Source organism: Mesocricetus auratus, unplaced genomic scaffold (assembly GCF_017639785.1).
Source record: "Mesocricetus auratus isolate SY011 unplaced genomic scaffold, BCM_Maur_2.0 Super-Scaffold_4256, whole genome shotgun sequence".
Classification (NCBI taxonomy): Eukaryota; Metazoa; Chordata; class Mammalia; order Rodentia; family Cricetidae; genus Mesocricetus; species Mesocricetus auratus.
Genome location: NW_024429182.1, coordinates 96475977 through 96491236, shown reverse-complemented (window position 1 = coordinate 96491236; position 15260 = coordinate 96475977). Strand labels below are relative to the sequence as shown.

General features: G+C 46.5%; 1 protein-coding gene across 1 annotated transcript; it reads right to left on the bottom strand.

The window, feature by feature from the left end:
• Positions 1–2145: 2145 nt before the first annotated feature.
• On the bottom strand, positions 2146–14521 carry LOC101841460 (folate receptor alpha). Its single transcript, XM_005074030.4, has 6 exons — positions 14428–14521; positions 13599–13662; positions 8091–8251; positions 2945–3133; positions 2674–2809; positions 2146–2539 (listed from the first exon to the last, which is right to left on the bottom strand). The coding sequence occupies exons 3-6, from the start codon at positions 8241–8243 to the stop codon at positions 2241–2243; spliced, it is 777 nt and encodes a 258-aa protein (XP_005074087.1). The 5' UTR covers positions 8244–8251; positions 13599–13662; positions 14428–14521; the 3' UTR covers positions 2146–2240.
• Positions 14522–15260: the final 739 nt, after the last annotated feature.

Here is a 15260-nt window from a genome sequence, read left to right as displayed (position 1 = left end):
ATGGCAATCCTGCCAAAAGCAATCTACAGATTCAATGCAATCCCCATTAAAATCCCAGCACAATTCTTCACAGACCTTGAAAGAACAATAATCAATTTTGTATGGAAAAACAAAAGACCCAGGATAGCCAAAACAACCCTGTTCAACAAGGCAACGTCCGGAGGCATCACCATCCCTGACCTCAAGCTCTATTATAGAGCTATAGTCCTGAAATCAGCTTGGTATTGGCACAAAAATAGACAGGTAGACCAATGGAATCGAATTGAAAACCCGGGTATTAACCCACACACGTACGAACATCTGATCTTTGACAAAGAAGCTAAAAATATACAATGGAATAAAGAAAGCATCTTCAACAAATGGTGCTGGCATAACTGGAGACTGGCATGTAGAAGAATGCGGATCGATCCATGTTTATCGCCATGCACAAAACTTAAGTCCAAATGGATCAAAGACCTCAACATAAATCCAGCCACACTGAACCTCTTAGAAGAGAAAGTGGGTGGTACCCTTGAACGAATTGGTACAGGAGACAGCTACCTGAACATAACACCAGTAGCACAGACAGTGAGATCAATTAATAAATGGGACCTACTGAAACTGAGAAGCTTCTGTAAGGCAAAGGATTCAGTCAGCAAGACAAAAAGGCAGCCCACAGAATGGGAAAAAATATTCACTAATCCCACATCTGACAGAGGGTTGATCTCCAAAATTTACAAAGAACTCAAGAAGCAAGTCTCCAAAACATCAAAGGACCCAATTAAAAAGTGGGCTGCAGAACTAAATAGAGAGTTTTCAATAGAGGAGTCTAAAATGGCTGAGAGGCACTTGAGAAAGTGCTCAACATCCTTAGCCATCCGGGAAATGCAAATCAAAACAACTCTGAGATACCATCTCACTCCTGTCAGAATGGCTAAAATCAAAAACATCAATGACAATTTATGTTGGAGAGGATGTGGTGAAAGGGGGACACTCCTCCATTGCTGGTGGGAGTGCCAACTGGTTCAGCCACTTTGGAAATCAGTATGGAGATTCCTCAGAAAAATGGGAATAAGCCTACCACAAGACCCAGCAACTCCACTCTTAGGCATATATCCAAAAGATGCCCATTCATACAACAAAGATGTCTGTTCCACTATGTTCATAGCAGCTTTATTTGTAATAGCCAGAACTTGGAAGCAACCTAGATGTCCCTCAACCGAAGAGTGGATAGAGAAAATGTGGTACATCTACACAATGGAGTACTATTCAGCAGAAAAAAATAATAGAATCATGAGATTCGCAGGCAAATGGATGACACTAGAAGAAACCATCCTGAGTGAGGTAACCCAGTCACAAAAAGAGAAACATGGCATGTACTCTCTCATATATGGATTTTAGACATAGATCTGGGGAGTGCCAGCCTACAATCCTATGGCCAGAGAGTCTGGGAAACAGAAACTTCATTTAGTGGCTGATCGAGGAAGAGGCAGACTCCCTTGGTTAAGTACTGAGCTGAACTCAAGAAAGCCAGTAACAGAGAGGGAGGACTGATGAGCAAAGGGATTAAGACTGGGCTGGTTTAACCCCCAGAAACAGCTGACCAGACAAAGGTTAACTCTTGAATCCCAGGCATTAGCCTGGGAATCCAGCATGGGACTGATCAAGACCCCCTGAATCTGGGTGTCAGTGAGGAGACCTAGGTAATCTATTGAGCCTTGGGCAGCAGATCAGTACCCATCCCAAGTATACACACAGACTTTGGACTCCCATAGAACAATGTGAGGTGCACTCTCACCCTGAACTCTTGGGGAAGGGTCTAGGCCCTGCCCTATATGAAATGACAGACTATGGACACCCCCATGGAGGGCCTCACCCTCCCTGGGGGAATGAGGGGATAAGGGGGGGTTGGGGGAGGGCACGGGAGGAGGGGAGGGAAAGGGAGAGGGACCTGGAACTGACTTGTGAAGCAACCTTGTTTCTTATCTAAATTTAAACTGGAAAATAAAATAATAAAAAAAAAGAAAGTGGTACAGCATAGGAAAATTAAGGATATCTAACTTGCCCACAGTTAAGTGTCAGAGCAGGGAAAACTTCAATCAGTGGGAAGTAGGATGCCAAATAACTATTTTCCCATTCACACCCAAATAATTCAGAAGACAGATATTGAATGTCTGGTTTATTTAAACAGGCGGTCAGAGGCCACACTACAAAGGAGGCTGGGAGCTGGGAGGCTAAGCCAGGCAGGGAGCTCCAGGGGATCAGAGGGTAAAAGGAACTCGGCTGAATGCCCAGAGCAGCACTAAGGGCAGGCTGCACATTAGTGGCCAGGCCCTGTGGAGCCCAGCTCCACTCATTGCCTCGGCATAGAACCTTGCCACCTCCTCATTGGGGTTGCCTTGGGCTGGGTCGAACCACATCTGGATGCAGCGGCCACTCCCTCGGCTGTAGTTGCTGAGTTTGTAGGAGTGACTCCAGATTTCCTCACACAGAGCAGCAGGTGTAGGGAAATAGAAGTCGAAGGGGTGACAGGAGGCTCCCACGGGGCACTGGTTATGCCCTATATGAATGATAGAAGTACCTTTAGCCGCTGTGCCTAGAGCTGTCTCCCTCTACTCGCTCCAACTTCAAAGCCCCAGACTGTCACACAGCAGCTGCACAGTCCCCACCCTTCCCTCCTCACCCACTCCTCACCCGAGGTCCAGTTCCACCCCTTGTGCCAGTTGCTCTTGCAGGTGAAAGAGGTGCGGCAGTCCTGCCACCATCGCTGACAGTCCTCTTTGCACAGAGGGACATCAAGGATTCGCTCTTTGCGCCAGCTCTGGTCCACCTGAGAGATGATGAGGAAGGTTTTGAGCTCAGGAACCGGGGAAATGCAACCTGAGTAGAACTGGCACTGGGGGCAGAACCTGTAGAGATATGTGGAGAGCACAGCTGCTCTGTTAGCTTTGGGGGACACTCATACCTGTTGGATCCAGGGTCCCAAGTTGGGAGAACACTCATAGAGACAGGTATCCTGGATAAAGTGTCGTTTGCACTCCGGTGTCATCTTCCCACAGTGGTCCCAGTTGAATCGGTACAGGTAGGAAATGTCCTCATGGGCTTCCTGGCTTGTGTTGGTGGAACAGCAGGAATTCTTCTTCCAGGGGCTGCACTGTATGGAGGGAGACACAGGACCAAGTCCATGGCCAACACAGACAGAATGTGCAGCCCGCAGGCTTGAAGTTTGTTAAGTCCTTGATTGCCTGGGCAATCATTCAGGGGAATGCTTGCGGTTGCACCCTGGCTGGCTATGGGAGCCCAAGAGGTACAGTCCTTACAAAAGGAGAGCATTGTCCGCTCTTGCAGAGGACCAGGGTTTAGTGTCCAGCACCCACATGGCAGCTCACAACTGTCTGGGATTCCTCTTCTGGCCTTCTTGAGCACCAGGCACAAAGGTGATGCACATACAAGCGAACATACACATAAAATAAAAATAATTTTTTAAAATTCACTAATTCACACAGGTGTGGTGGGGCATGCCCTTAATTCCAGCACTCTGGAGGCAGAGACAGGTGGATCTCTGAGTTCAAGGCCAGCCTGGTCTACAGTGTGAGTTCCAGGACAACCAGGGCTGTTACACAGAGAAACCCTGTCTCAAAAAAAAAAAAATCATTCATTCGTTCATACTGTTCCTTTCATTATGTTTTCCTTTCTTTTCTTTTCTTTTTTCCGAGACAGGGTTTCTCTGTGGCTTTGGAGGCTGTCCTGGAACTAGCTCTTGCAGACCAGGCTGGTCTCTAACTCAGAGAGATCCGCCTGCCTCTGCCTCCCGAGTGCTGGAATTAAAACTGCACCACCAACACCCAGCTCTTTTCTTTTCTTTTAAGATTTACTATATATACATTATTTTGCCAGAATGTATTCCTACAGGCCAGAAGAGGGCACCAGATTTCATTACAGATGATTGTGAGCCACCATGTGGTTGCTGGGAATTGAACTCAGGACCTGAGGAAGAGCAGCCAGCGCTCTGAGCCATCTCTCCAGCCCCCATTATTTTCTTCTTCTTTTGTTTTTTGAGACAGGGTTTCTCTGTATGATAGCTCTGACTGTCATGGAACTTGCTCTGTAGACCAGGCTGACCTCAAACTCACAGAGATCCACCTGCCTCCACCTCCCAAGTACTGGGATTAAAGGCTTTCACCACCACTTACCTAACCCCATTATTTTTTCTTATGTACATGTGCCTGTGTGTGGTGTGTGTGTGTGTGTGTATTCATGTGCATATATGTACACACATTTGTATGCAAATGTGGAGGTTAGTAGACAACCTCAGGCAGTCTGTCTACCTCATTGGAGGCAGGGTCTCTCACTACCCATGCAATCACAAATTAAACTATATTAACTGTTGATAAGCATGGGGATTCACTTGTCTTTATCTCCTCAGTGCTGGAGTTATAAGGCCATATTGTTTCTGCCTCACTTGGCATTTTTAGATGAGTCCTAGGGATTAAACTCAGGTTCTCATGTTTGTGAGGCAAGCACTCTCTCCCCAGTCCTGTTTTCCTGAGACAAAGCCTCAGAGTTCAAGAATGACCTGGAACTCCTGATTCTCTCCCCCTCTACGTCTCAAGAGGTGACATCACAGGTGTGTGCCACTGCGTCCAGCTTTTCCTACATCTAACTTTTTCTTTTTGGTTTTTCGAGACAAGGTTTCTCTGTGGCTTTGGAGGCTGTCCTGGAACTCACTCTGTAGACCAGGCTGGCCTCAAACTCACAGAGATCAGCCTACCTCTGCCTCCTTCATGCTGGGATTAAAGAGATACGCCACCAACTCTCGGCTTTTTATTTTTTTTAAAGCCAGATTCTCACTATGTAACCCAGGCTAACCTAGCATTTACAGAAACAGATTTAATGCCCCCATGGCTGGCAACACATCCAGGTTTTAATTCATTTTATTCCTCTATGAGCCCTTACCCAAGCTAAGCCAGGTACTTTTCTAGGAAATAAGGGATACAATAGTAAAAACAATGTTTCAATTGCTTCGGAAAAATAAATAAAAGCACATGAAAGACATGCAGACTTGCAGTGCCACCAGATGGTCAGATTAAACTTCACTGAGATATGACAAAAACCTGGAGAATAGCTCCGTTACAAAGACACTCAATACATACTTATTAGTGAAGGAAGATGCTTGGCCTTGAACTTGGTATATTGCAAAGTTTTTGCTTTTTTCAAAGATTTTTTTTTTTAATTTTTGTTTTTTAAGACAGGGTTTCTCTGTTTAGCCTTGGCTGTTCTAGAACTCACTGTGTAGACCAGGCTGGCCTTGAACTCACAGAGATCCACCTGCATGTGCCTCAAGAGTGCCTGGATTGAAGGAGAGTTCCACCACCACCCAATGAAAAGTCTAAAAATACATTTAAAACAATTTTGTTGTTGTTTTGTTTGTTTTGTTTTTGAGACAAGGCCTGTCTATGTAGCCCTGGAACTTGCTATGTGGATCATGCTGGCCTCAAACTCAGAGTTCTGTCTGGTCTACCCCTCAGAATACCAGGATTAAAGGCATGTGACATCATGCTTGGCTTAAAAAAAATTAAGAGTCAAGAGAGATGGTTCAGCAGTTAAAGAATCTTTAGCCCAACACTGATGTCCTGACTCAACTGTAAGCCCAGCCCCAGAGGATCTGATGTCTTCTTCCGGCCTCCACCAGCACTCAAGGACTGTGGTATTCATTCACAAAGACACATACGCCCACACATAAATAAAAATAAGCACTTATTTTGAGAGAGGGGCTTACTATATAGCTCTGACTGACCTGGAATTTGCTATGCAGACCAGGCTTGCCTCAAACTCATAGAAATCCACCTGCATCTGCCTCCCAAATGATAAAAAAATAAGTTAAAAAAGAGAATGCTGAATAAGTTAGTAAGTTAAGGCTGCTCAAGGCAGCCACTGCTCAGTCTAAATCTAGCAACAGTGTGCTCGATGATTCAAAATAGTAGCACCGGGTGTGGAGGCACACACTGATTCAAGCACTCAGGAGGCCAGCATGGTTTACATACTGAGTTCCAGGCCAGCCAGGCTACAAGTGAGATCCTGTCTCACAGACACAAAACAAAACACCAGCAGTAGCATGGATAAGGGAAGGACAGATGAACCTCATCCCCAGCTGAGGAGCTACTGACAGCTGATGGCTCCTAGGAACAGAGAGCCATTTTTCTTTCTGAGTATTGTTATCATTCAGGCACACCTGGCCCCACCCCTTGGGGAGCTGGCCGAGTACTTGCATGGCAAACAGTACCTTGGCTCTGTATGCAGGTGCAAAAGGTCCCTTTAAGAGACAAGCTCCGCCTACTCCAGCTCTCTCTTCCAGCTGTTCCTCTCTCCCTCCTCACCCTTTGTGGGGCTTCTCACCAAGGTCCCTCTCATGCTGTATCATAAAACTAGTATGGTCTATGGTAGGCTGACCATGATCCAGTGAGTAGCCTCACACTCATATGTATATGGGCAGCAATAATTTGACTCAGTGGTTTATTATAAAGAAATCAGTACAAATTGTTTTCGTTTGTTTTCTATTAATTTTTTAGGGTGTGATGGTGCCTACCTTTAATCCTAACACATCTGCCCCCACACAAAAAATGTTCTCTCGCTCTGTCTCTCTCTCTCTGTCTCTGTCTGTCTGTCTCTCTGTCTCTGTCTCTGTCTCTCTCTCTCCAGAGTTTCATGTATTCCAGGCTGGCACGGAACTCACTATGTGGCTGAAGGCAGCCTTGAATTTCTGATCCTCCTACCTCCACTTCCCAGGGCTCAGATTACAGCTGTGTGTCAATGCAACCAGTTTGAGGTGGTGCTGGGGTCCAATTTAGAATGGTATGCAAGTACTCTATCAACTGAGCTATGTCCCAGGCCTATTTATTTGTTGTTTATTTAATAACTTTATTTATTTTACATGTATGGCTGTTTTGCACATGACCTCTGCATGCCTGGTGCCTGCAGAGGTCAGAAGAGGGCATTACATCCCCTGGAACTAGAGTCATGTATGGTTACCAGCCACTATGTGGATGCTGGGTATTCTGCAAGAGCCAGCTTTCTGGCCCTTATTTTTTTGCTCCCCCCTCCCGGTTTTCCGGGACAAGGTTCCTCTGTGGCTTTAGAGCCTGTTCTGGAACTAGCTCTTGTAGACCAAGCTGGTCTGGAACTCACAGAGATCTGCCTGCCTCTGCCTCCCGAGTGTTGGGATTAAAGGGGTGCGCCACCATTGTCCCACTATTTTTTTGTTTTTTGTTTTTGTTTTGGTTTTTCGAGACAGGGTTTCTCTGTATTGTTTTGGAGGCTGTCCTGGAACTCGCTTTGTAGACCAGGCTGGCCTCGAACTCACAGAGATCCACCTGCCTCTGCCTCCCAAGTGCTGGGATTAAAGGCGTGCGCCACCAACGCCCGGCTCTTTTTTTTTTTTTGGTTTTTTTTTTTTTGAGACATACTCCTGACTGTAAAGTTCCAGGTCAGACTATCCTCCTGTCTCTGACTCCCCAGTAGCTGACCTTCTGTTGTTTATTTTACAGTTGTTGCAGCATACTGATTTAATTAAATGTTTAGGTACATTTTGAATAATAAGCAGGCTATGGCAAATATCTGTTGTAGCACAGACACCTCAGGCCCTACATGGGCGAGGACCACAGTCCAAATGTTTGCTAAATGCCCTACTCCAAATGCTTGTCAGCCAGGCTCATAGCTGCGAGATTTTCCCTTCTCGAGACTTCAAAGGTTAACAGAAAAGAGCAACTGTGGGCAGTGTGCAGTGCACAGCCTCTTCCCTGAAGTCCCCAGAGGAGTCTTTCTCAACCTAAACCCACTACAATGATCTGCCTGTTCCATTTCCCAAACTCCTCCCTGAGCCTACTTCCTTATTTGTGCAATGTCAAAACCCAGCCACCAAGAAGACCTAGCATTGCACTAACAATCGGCAGCCGATATGAATTGTCAAAGTCACCCACATTAGAGAGAACTGACGCTCTCCTCCAGCAGTCCTGTTCACCACCACCATAGACTGACTGGGGCTGGATACTTCTCTCTCCTGACCCACTAGTCTTCAGTCAGCCCCATGTCCCCCAGGTCACCCCTCACCTTACCTGGTTGTGTAAATTGTCCTCGGGGCCTGGCTTTTCTTTGTGGTGCTTGGCATCCATGCAAACATTGAGCAGTTCAGTTCTGGCCCTTGATTGGGCACACTCGGCCACCCATGTCAGCAGGAGCAGCAACTGCACTGTCATCAGGTGAGCCATGCCAGACCCTGAAGGGAGAGCTACAGTCAGAGGAACCTCCAAGAGTGTACTCAGCTCCAGTGGGTGGTGCCTGCATTCAGGGATCCTGCGTCACCTCCTCCGGTCAGTCTTCCAGACTCAGTGAGGCTTAGATGCCCTGGAGACAGCCACTCACTGGCCTTTTTGACTTCGGTGGTCCTAAGACTCAAACAAGGCAATTCAAAAACAAGAGATGGGCCATTTGCAAAAACAATTAGAGTTTGCCCACACCCATATTCGAAATCCTTGGAGTCAAGGCTAAAAATTTTAAAGATTTTATAGGTTGCAGGGAAGTAGAGTTTTGTGCCTTTTAATCCCAGCACTTGGGAGGCAGAGGCCAGCCTGGTCTACAGAGCTAGTTCAAGGGCAGCCAAGGCTACCTAGAGAAACTGTGTTGAAAAGAACAACAACAAAAAGGTGATAAGGTGATACAGGTTTAGGTGTGGGTAAAACGTCTAAAAATTCAGAGAGGAAATCAAGACTGTCATATTAGCTGATGATGTAGCCAGGCAGTAGTGGCACACACATTTAATCCCAGCACTCAGGAGGCAGAGGCAAGGATCTGTGAGTTCAGCCCTACCTATGAGAGCCAAGACTACACAGAGAAACCCTGTCTTGAGAAAAAAAAAAAGATTAGATGATGAGACAGGAGGTAGACAAAAGAACGTAAGTCAGGAAGGAGGACATAAAGCTCCCTTTCCCCTCTTTTCAACCTCATTGTGTTCTCCCCCACCTCCAGATAATGTGAATTCAACTGTATACGGAAGTATCAAGAACCGTTTTTCCATTACAAAACAATCCAGTATGTGTTTTTCCTGTGAGGCAGTGACAGTGAGAGCTGGCCTTTCTTTAATTCCATTGACCACAGTGCACAGGACCTAGACACAACAATGTCACTGAAAGTACTGTCACACTGACCCACTCTGAAAACAGGACATCTAAGCAAAAACATTATTTTATGTGTTTATGTTTGCCTGCATGCATGTCTGTGCACCACCTGTGTGCAGTGTCTCCCCAGAGGCCAGAAGAGGTCATCAGATCCCCTGGGACTGGGGTTAGAGATGGCTATGAGCCCCCATATGGGTTCTGGGAATCTCACATGGATCCTTTGAAAGAGCAGCCAGGGCTTTTTCTTCTTTCCTTCCTTCTTTCTTTCTTTTTTTTTTTTTTTTTGGTTTATTGAAACAATATTTCTTTGTAGCTTTGGAGGCTGTCCTGGAAGTCACTCAGTAGACCCAGGCTGGCCTCAAACTCACAGAGATCCACCTGTCTCCGGAGTGTTGGGATTAAGGGTGTGTGCCACCACCTCCTTAGTGCTCTTAGTATATGAACTATTTCCCCTGCCCTCAATTGGTGAGGGTTTACATTATGTTTTAAGTTTAAATTACTGTGCTTAAAGGATTTATGAAACAAAAATGCCTCTAATCTGTATGCCCCACCTGCCCAAGGTCAGATAACCTCCTGGAATTGGGGAAGGGAGGCTGTTCAAACAGGATAACAAGCCAAGCTGCCCCGTTGCACACGCTACGCTGGATCACATGGAGGTGGGATGCTTAGGCAGAAAGAAATCAGGACACAGTCCTGCAGCCAGCTGGACACAGGCAGAAAGCACATGGCCTTGTGGGGGGCGGTCTTGCCTTTATTAGCCCCTACCTAGTGCGACTTGGGGTCATACTACGGGAAACCTGGGTGGACACCTAGGCCGTGTCCATCAGCCTGACTAGAATTTAAGAAAGCTTGCTTCAAATTTGGTTCAGAATTGTGGTATTTGTCTTATTCTCACCCAGTAGGATTAACAAATTCTGTTTTAAACTACATTAATTATTTCAATTGCTGTGTTATTGATTATGTAAATTGCAGTGCTATACATAATTTATGGTTTTAAAAATAATTAAGGGAACATGATTGCCATGTAATAGCAATCAATCTGTTATAAGGAGGAATAAATAAAAACTTTAAGCATAACCCCCCACCCATTTTTCAGGTCAATTTGTTTTTCTTCTTTAAATTTCTTTTTTTTACAATTATTTATTTAGTTTGTTTTGGGTATACTCATGTTCGCACCTTTGACAACTTGTTGGGGTCAGTTCCTTCCTTTACCATAAGGGACCCAGGGACTGAACTCAGGTTGTCAGGCTTTGTCAGACTCCGCAGCAAGTGCCTTTACTACCTGAGCCCCAGTATACTATTTAACTCAAGAGAATTCTGTTTGATTTTATATATATATATATATATATTTTTTTTGGTTTTATATTTTTTTTCCGTTAAGGTCTCACTATGTAGCCCTGGTTAGTAGACCAGGCTGGCCTTGAGCTCACAAGAGATCTGCCTTAAACCACCAGGGCTGGCAAGTCAGATTTTGATACCAAATGACTTTGTATAAAAGCTTTAAAAATAAGGTATTTAGTTTGGTATTTGCATGCCTTTGATCCCAACACTGGGAAGAGACAGGAACTCTGTGAGTTCCAGAACAGCCAAGGGGAAGGAAGGACTGGGAGGAGAGGACGTAGGGGAAACCAAGGTTGGGATGTAACGATAGAAGAATAAGTAAATTAATTAAAATAAAAAACAAGACAAGCAGCCGGGCATTGGTAGCGCACGCCGTTAGTCCCAGCACTCAGGAGGCAGAGGCAGGCAGATAGATCTCTGTGAGTTTGAGGCCAGCCTGGTCTACAGAGTGAGTTCCAGGACAGCCTCTAAAATAATACAGAGAAACCCTGTCTCAAAGAAAGACAAGCAAAAGCCTTAAGAAGCTGAAGATAAAGTAAAAATTAGTGGAATTTTGTTTGCTTGTTTAGAGGGCCAGACTAGCAATGAAATCCTAAGCTCAAGTCAAACAGTGGTGGCGCACGCCTTTAATCCAGGACTCAGGAGACAGAGGCAGGTTGATCTCTTGAGTTTGACGCCAGCTTGGTCCACAGAGTTTCAGGACAGCCAGGGCTACACAAAATAATCCTGTCTCAAAAAAACATAAACAAAAAAGGAAAAAAACCAGCCGGGCAGTGGTGTGCATGCCTTTAGTCCCAGCACTCAGGAGGCAGAGGCAGGCGAATCTCTGTGAGTTTGAGACCAGCCTGGTGTACAGAGTGAGTTCCAAGACAGCCTCCAAAGCCACAGAAAAACCCTGTCTCATAAAACCAAAAAGGAAGAAACCCTGAGGAATAACCTCCTGCAGAATTGGAACTACAGGCATGTGCGCCACACCCAGGGTTTTTCTTTTCAGGATTATCACTTGGGAAGTTCAACAGGCCACTCCAAGGAATTCTGTATCCAGGGAGTTTACAGCCAGTTGGACAGCCCTGGGGTCTTGGGAGACTTAGGAGCCTCCTCCCACGTAGCTGGGTTTCCCTTGGCCATCTTACTATCTTTTGACTTCAGACACTGAATTTGAGGAAGGCACAGTTCCCAAACCTGTCCCCTCACCTCTCAGAATGTTCCAAATTGCTAAAATGTTCCAAATTTATCTCCCACAAATCCTCTCCACCTCCCTCCAAGTCTGTTTCATTCAAGAGCTGATAAAGCAAATGACTTCCTGTCAGATCCCAAAGAAACACAGGACAAAGGCTACCTGTGGCGCCTATTAGCATACTATCCACGTGCTGGCCTCCAGGTTCAGTCAGCAGCACAGCCTGTGGGTCTAAACTTTGCTCACTCAGCCCCCAGCCCTAGCCTTCTCTAGCTCCTAGGCTTCCTCCCACTTTTCCTCATAACCCTGGTGTTTCAGCTGTTCTCTTTTGTCTTCCTCTCTTGGTCCCGTCCCTCTTGCCCCCCACCCTCCATGGCCCAGTTCAGTCTGCTAGACATACTCAATCTACTTTCTCTCTCTTCCAGATGCCTCTGGCTGTACTCTCCCTCATATCTACAATAAAAACCTTCCCCTCAACCATTCCTTGGAGTCATCATGTCCTCAGTTTATGGATTTCCCAGCTCACAGGTCTCCACATTTCCCTCGAAACTTGGTGTCCAGCAGGGTGTGGTGGAGCGCACCCTTAGTCCCTGCAGAGGCAGGCAAATCTCAGCCTGGTTTACAGGATTAGATCCAAGACAGCCAGGGCCACACCGTGGAACCCTCATTGTCTCCGGAAAAATAAAGAAGACCTTGGTGTCATGGGACTGGAAATTTAGGGACAGGAGGATCAAAATTCAAGGTCATTTTCAATTACATACCAAATCTGAGACCAGGCCGGGCGTTGGTGGTGCACGCCTTTAATCCCAGCACTCGGGAGGCAGAGGCAGGCGGATCTCTGTGAGTTCGAGGCCAGCCTGGTCTACAGAGTGAGTTCCAGGACAGCCTCCAAAACAACACAGAGAAACCCAGTCTCGGGGGGGAAAAAAAAAAGATCTGAGACCAGCCTGGAATGGTAAGATCCCAACATAAAAAACAAACAAACAAACAAACAAAAATCCAGCCGGGTGTTGGTGGCACAAGCCTTTAATTCCAGCACTTGGGAAGCAGAGGTAGACGGATTTCTGTGAGTTCGAGACCAGCCTGGTCTACAGAGTGAGTTCTAGGACATCCTCCAAAACAATACAGAGAAACCCTGGGGGGGGGGGGGGCAATTCCCAAAACTCAGGTGTCCTGACAGGACTCTCCTCAGACTGCTTAGGCATAGCGTTGCTAGAGTAAGCCTACAATTGAATGCCCTCCCAGCTTTCTTCTCTGCTCCACAAAACATTATTCTGCATTAGCCACTGCTCACCCCTACCCCCGCCTTCATTTTTTGTAGTACTAAGTACTACTGAGTACTAACTTTGTTTTTCGTTGGTGGTGGTGTTGTTAGTTAGTTTTGTTTTTGTATTTTTTTTTTTTTTTTGGTTTTTACGAGACAGGGTTTCTCTGTATTGTTTCGGAGGCTATCAGTCCAGCCCGGCCTCGAACTCACAGAGATTCGCCTGCCTCTGCCTCCCGAGTGCTGGGATTAAAGGCGTGCGCCACCACCGCCCGGCTTGTTTTTGTATTTTTGAGACAGTGTTTCTCTGTATAACCGCCCTGGCTATCCTGGAACTTGCTCTAGACCAAGCTGGCCTCAAACTCACAGGGATCCACCCGCCTCTGCCTCCCAAGTGCTGGGACTAAAGGCATGCATCACCTCCACCTGGCTCACTTGGTATTTTGAGACAGAGTCTTACTAAATCACCCAGGCTGATCTTGAACTCATTCTGTGAGCCAGCCCTTAAATTTTTAATTTTCTTGCCTCAGCCTCCAGAGCAGACAGGATTACAGGCTCACACCACCAGACACAGGCAGCCATCTGTTTATCCCAATGTCTACCCATTCATTCTCTCTCTTAAATCATTCACTCCAGAACCCCGCCAAGCTTCTTCTAATCCACTTACTCTGATCTCCAAGTCCAGGCCAGGTAAATCAGGTCCGTTGAAGCACCAGACGTGTCTTCAACTCCTTTGGGACAAAACAAGACCTGCTTGCTTGTAACACAGGTTAAAGCTCAGAGAGCCTGGCCCAGCCCAGGCCTCTCTCCACTCCCTGCTTGACCATGCGGAAAACAGACACAAGTGGCCCGATGAGTAAATGTAAAAGAAAAAAAGTCACCAAATACTAGCCAATTCCAGACATGTGCAACCAACTGGACCTGGCTGAGGGGCATGCTTAAGCACAACATCAGGAACTACCCACCCAAGTCTGACCCTTCCCCAAACCCTCCCCCTGAAAAATGCTCCAAATTGCTACGATGTCCCAAGTTCCTGCTGAGTCCCTCAAGCCCCACCTCCTTGGATCTTTTCCAGTCGGTGATCTCTTAAAACTTTTTTCTTTTTAACTCCCTTCAGCCAGTATTCTCTGTCTCCCTGTGAGTTGCATTCTGCAAGCTCATCACCATTTTCCCAGTCACACTTTCAGATCTTAGTCCACTGTGACAACGTCCCTGCCATTACCAGGCCATGCACACACTTAGAGGCCCCGGACTAGGAGAACTAAGAGCTCAGCAGTTGGCTGAAGGGCAGAAGCCTTAAGTGCTGGTCAAAAGACAAACACTACTTACTAGTTTAACCTTGGGTGAGCCGTGCTTTGATCTGGGCCTTAGTTTCCACCCCTGGATTCTCTGGCTTCGGGCATTTAGAAGGCCTTTTCAATTAAGCAAATTCTTTAACCTATCCTGGGGGTAACTTAGAGTATGTGGTCCCGTTTGAGAAGTGTCAGATAGCATACCTGAGGATGGAGGCAGCTCTCAGACTGGCTCAGGCTTCGGCTCTGCTCTAGACTCCCTTTGGTTTTATTCCAGGAGACTGCTGAGGTTTAGTGGCCTAGGAGACGGAGCTGTGGAGCGGGCAGTGGGAATGGAGCCCAGGAATGGAGGCTGAGATTGGGCGAAGGCCACTCGGCTGTTAATTATTGCATATCCCGGCCCCTGTAGGGATGGGAGTTAAGAGCACTTGGTTCTAAGGGTATATGTTAAGAGCAGGTCTAGCATGTATGAGGTCCTGGGTTCAATCCCCAGCAATGCAAACAAGCAAAAGCCTATGAAAAGCCAAACACTCAGCTGGGCATTGGTGGCTCATGCCTTTACTCCCAGCACTCAAGAGGCAGAGGCAGGCAGATCTCTGTGAGTTCGAGGCCAGCCTGGTCTACAGAGCGAGTTCCAGGACAGCCTCCAAAACAATAAAGAGAAACCCTGTCTGGAAAAACCAAAAAGAAAAAAAGAAAAAAGAAAGAAAGAAAAAAGAAAAGAAAAGCCAAACACTCAGCTCTAAAAACAAAAGCAAAACCTTTGTGACTTGATTTGCTAAGACCCAGAATCCTTTAAGATAGTTGCACCCACATTCACTGTCCATGTCCATGTCCTGCTATACAGATGAACAGAATGAGACCCAGAGAAGCACAGCAGAGCCAGTGGCAGGACCATCATGAGAACACAGGCTTCCGACTTCCAGGCCTGCTGTAAAGAATAAGAAGGTTCCGAGTCCCCAACTTCTAGGAGCTACTAGTTCCCCCCACCTCACCAGCCCAATCCTTACCCACTTGCAGTCACAGAAATCACTGAT

What these genes read in the sequence shown, in the direction of transcription:
- LOC101841460 (XM_005074030.4), bottom strand. Translation starts at nt 8,243, where the DNA reads ATGGCTCACCTGATGACAGTGCAGTTGCTGCTCCTGCTGACATGGGTG. An exon ending in TGGGACCCTGGATCCAACAG is followed by an intron (nt 2,810 to 2,944) that starts GTATGAGTGTCC and finishes ATCATCTCTCAG; the next exon opens with GTGGACCAGAGCTGGCGCAA. An exon ending in GGGGTGGAACTGGACCTCGG is followed by an intron (nt 2,540 to 2,673) that starts GTGAGGAGTGGG and finishes TCATTCATATAG; the next exon opens with GGCATAACCAGTGCCCCGTG.